Source organism: Bradysia coprophila, unplaced genomic scaffold, assembly GCF_014529535.1.
Source record: "Bradysia coprophila strain Holo2 unplaced genomic scaffold, BU_Bcop_v1 contig_232, whole genome shotgun sequence".
Lineage (NCBI taxonomy): Eukaryota > Metazoa > Arthropoda > Insecta > Diptera > Sciaridae > Bradysia > Bradysia coprophila.
The window spans coordinates 14,267,680-14,272,019 of NW_023503493.1; the positions used below are offsets into that span (position 1 = coordinate 14,267,680).

The 4,340-nt window shown below is 38.0% G+C and overlaps 1 protein-coding gene across 2 annotated transcripts; it reads right to left on the reverse strand.

The window, feature by feature from the left end:
- LOC119076827 (probable 4-coumarate--CoA ligase 3) lies at positions 1 to 2,531 on the reverse strand. 2 transcript variants are annotated; one of them, XM_037183826.1, is made up of 6 exons: positions 2,279 to 2,471; positions 1,625 to 1,832; positions 1,373 to 1,562; positions 1,024 to 1,309; positions 268 to 937; positions 21 to 201 (listed from the first exon to the last, which is right to left on the reverse strand). In XM_037183826.1, exons 1-6 carry the CDS (start codon positions 2,414 to 2,416, stop codon positions 32 to 34), a joined length of 1,662 nt encoding a protein of 553 aa, XP_037039721.1. In that variant the 5' UTR covers positions 2,417 to 2,471; the 3' UTR covers positions 21 to 31. The 2 variants fall into 2 exon arrangements, with proteins under 2 accessions (XP_037039720.1, XP_037039721.1); XM_037183825.1 differs by having other exon boundaries at positions 1 to 937; positions 2,279 to 2,531.
- Between the last annotated feature and the right edge of the window lie 1,809 nt (positions 2,532 to 4,340).

The following is a 4,340-nucleotide window of genomic DNA, read 5'->3' on the forward strand; positions in this document are numbered from 1 at the left end:
ACATAAAATACCCACAAACCATTACCATTAATCAAACGTTTGTAATTAAGCCAATTTGTTGCCCGACATTCTTTTCTTTTTCATACAATTCATTAGCAAACTCTTTGACTTTCGAGCGCAATATTTTGCCAGAGATAGTCGTGTGCAGTGCATCAACAAAATAGATTCCCCCTTTAAGCCACTTGTACTCGGCGATTCGCTCTACAACGAGATTGCATGTTGTTAAGAAAAGAAATTCTGCAAATAAAATTGAATGCAAAACCATACCGGCAACAAACGCATAAATTTCCTCTCTTTTAAGTACAGCCCCATCCTTCTTCACAATAACAGCGGCCGGCAAATCCATCAGTTTTTCCTCGTCTCGAACACCAACCACACAAACACTATGCACCGCCGGATGCTTGAGGACAACACTTTCGATTTCGATCGGTGCAATGTGAAACAAATTGCATTTGAAAATCTCTTTCTTCCTTCCCGTCACGAAGAGACACCCGTCTTTGTCAAAATAACCCAAATCGCCGCTTTTATAAAATCCCTCACCATCGACTGCACTTCGTGTTGCTTCATCGTTTTTATGATAAGCAGTAAACATAGCCGGTGCTTTGACATGAATCTCGCCGATTTGATCGATGCCTGTGTTTCCACCATTTTCATCCACAATTTTCACTTCGAAACCCCGCACCAAGCAGCCCACAGACGTTGGCTTCATGTCAATGTCCATGGGCGTAGTGCATGTCATGCCACCTATTTCACTCATACCGTAAATCAGCCTAAACTCAGAGTCTGGGATATAGTTTCTAACGGCCTGAATCATTGTCGATGGTGTCGGTTCACCAGCTAGACAAAACGTTTTCAAGGTCAGTAGATTGGCTGTTTTTATAGCTTCACTATTGACGACTGCGTGAACTCGACTTGCTGGACCAAGAAAAGCCTTGACCTGGACAAAAATCAAATTAAGAGTAGGTTATAGAAAGTGGTGAAATTCACTTCTATGCCATCCATCAAAGTTCCCCGTGTTATTACCTGATATCTTCCAACTAAATCGCAAAAGTGCTCTGGCGAAAATGGTTTCGCTGTAAAGATGCGAATATTCTTCGAAATTATAGAATTTGTAAATGCCCAAACACCTGATATCCAATACAGAGAACTGAAACTTAGCATTCTCTCTGCGCCAACGAAAAATGAATTGTTCACGAACTCATCAATAAATAATGTGTGGGACAACATAACCGACTTTGGGAGACCAGTCGATCCGGACGAACAAATCATAACAGCTGTATGCTGCCTCAAATCACTTATAGGCTGACACCTGAGGGGGCGGAATATTTGTGATTAAATTCACTCAGAGTAGTTAAACGTCTGAAACGCATACGAAAATTCATTTTCACTCTTAGTTGATACCAGCAAGCTTTCGACGACATCAAACCCCTTAACTTTCCCGTTAACAATTAACACTTTTGTATCTTGTGCCAGTCTCGCTTTCAGAATGGGTTCGACCGCATCAGCATCACAGAATATGAATTTCGGTTCGATGCGTTCCAATATATCAAGGAACGAATCATCTGAAACGTACGGATGTCCATCAAATTTTGAAACAAATTGCCAAGGTGTTTTTCACAAAAACCTTCAATCATATTAATATCCAACGCATTGAATGGCGTGCCGATGCAAAGCAATGCAGCGGCCAACGGTGTGATATTATGCGCATTGCGTGCAATAATTGCAACTCGATCATCTTGAGTACACCCTTGTTTCAGTAGATTTTGTGCAATTCGAATGGTGCGAATTCGAATTTCTCTCATTACCATCGCTTCACCCGTGTCACCGTCAATCTGATGCATTTTTAATGAGTATTAATAGTTCTTTTGATGGATTTTTGTCTTAAAAAGGGACCGTTCAAAAATTACGTTACACAAGAATGGGAGGGGTTTTAGAGGCTGACAATACATTTCACTTAAGGTCGCATAAATTTTGAGTGACTGGAAGAGGGGGGTTTTGAAAATTAAGGTTTATGAGTAAGGGAACGTTCACAAACGCCGTAGTTGTTAGTGTTGCCGTCAGGTTTAACTCGTCAAATTCGTTTTACTTGACAAATGTAAGACCGAAACCTCAACAACATTTAAAGGGACTCTCTAAGAGGGTATTATTGAGGAGTCGCACTATTGATGGTTCAAATCTGACGGCGACACTGGAAATAACGGACGTCGTTTATCAACGTTCCCTAACGCAGTTTAAGAATGGCCTCAATGACTATGGATTTATTATATTGTCAATGCACCTGAACAACTCGATTTGGATCACCGTTTGACATCCTTTCCAAAAGAACTTCGCCGGCACTTCTTCTATTGTATTCATTAACGTTATGACGAGGTCCCGACCAAGTCTTCTTAACCTTATCGTAATATGAAGCAAACATGTTCCTTCTTGTTACACTTATTTAATTCAGTACGAACTCTTAACTTCAACTGACTGACTATTGTGTTTGCTTATTCGGTTTTTTATAAAATCAACCGAGATGTGCCTTATCAATGTATTGTATTAAATGAGGAAATAATGATTCTCGCAACCGCACTGAATAAATGCAATGTACGTTATCAATTTGTTCGGTGCATGTATTTATGAGGAGATGATAATTTTTGCCAGTCACAAATTGCAGACAAAATCTAACAGCTCCCTCTCTCTGCTACCTCTGTAGTGAGCTAACTGAAAATGCAATACGGACATGACTTGCCAGAATTTTCAGATAATTTTCGTTCCCATCACTGTTGATCAAACCAAACCGAATTGTAGCAGTTCTGGAGATTCTTATCTGTTTTTATGATTTTGTTGATTTTAGTTTTCAGAATAATTTTTTAGTTCATTTCGTGCAACTTTGGAGAATAATTGTTTTCCTTAATTACAAAATGATTGCTCATGTTCGACTGGGAATCTGCTTAGAATTATCTGAATTATACAACGAGAATACAAGGTCATTGTCACTTCTTTGTTACTAATGCAAAAAAAATGCAAATTATATTGAAGAGATTTACAGCACATTATCTGCGACTGTTGATAGTCGCTGGATTAAATGTAATGCAAATTATAAGGAGCTATTCATCGAATTATTTTCCGATCTCTCATTTACACGACATAGCCATACAATGGTGGTTGGTTTGTTTGTTTGTTTGTTTATTTCGATTAATATATACAGGCCACTACCCTAATTACATATTAACCGTTAATTTACGTACAAGTTGTCGTTTTTAAATCATTAAATTCATAGTCTCAAAAGGAGATTAAAGTGGAAATCAAAGAAAAGAAAAAAATAAAGAGAAAAAGGTCTTACATCCATTGATCAAACTGTAACTCTTAGATCTCATAGAGAGACTTAACTCGGTTCTTAAATACAGAAAAATTCGGTTCCAGTATGTCAATCGAAGAATAGTATTCATTGTGGTTGCTCTGAAGTCTATATATAGGGGAATTGCGCTGAATGTTTGATTTTTTGTTGAACGGTAGGTAAAAAGTTCGCTGGTTGCGGGTGACTCGAGATGGGCGATTAAATTTGAGTGCAGAGCTCAGGGTTGAGTCCAGGCGTCCCGCTTGTCCGAAATGTCCGAAATTTTACACATTTGTCCGAAATTGTCCGAAATGTCCGAAATTTTCTTCAAGATCTGACCGGATTTAAATATTGAAACTTATAAAAGACTCTACAAAAAAAAATCGCCTGCGGCGCGCTTCATACATTTTTCAATTATAATTTCCATGTACCAATTCTTTGTCTTAAAATTTATGAGGGAGTAAATTAATTTTACGTACATATGTACATATGTACAACCCTTTGAATTATTTGAATTAAGATTCGTCCATCAGTCAACAACAGTCATTCGCTAATTAAATAAGTGTTTTACTAAAAACGATTTTAATTTGATTAAATCGTTACTGAATTTGTTAAGGGCAGATTCCGCCAATAACGATCTGTTGCGTTACAATTTTTAAGACTGAAAACTCTAGTTTCAAGAAAAAATCGTAGTTTTAGGCATTAGACTGATCCTTTCTCTATTGCCTCAAAGTGCTAAAAATTTGATCTGAGGTAACTGGTCATACAAAACTATTGCAATTGGCGGAGGTCTGCATTTTCAAACCCTTATTCTACGGCGATCTCCGCTATCAAAATTTTTTTTCCGCCAACAATGGATTCGTTCCATAGTTTTTCACGCTCTATCGTCTAAAGCAAGTTTTTTTTCGTTCACCATAGAAACTCAGGCGTCCGCTGATAGACGATTTTACAGATTTTAAAATTTATCATCAGCGAACCGGCGAGCCGCTATTAACTCAAACTACTTTCATTTCACTCGTCA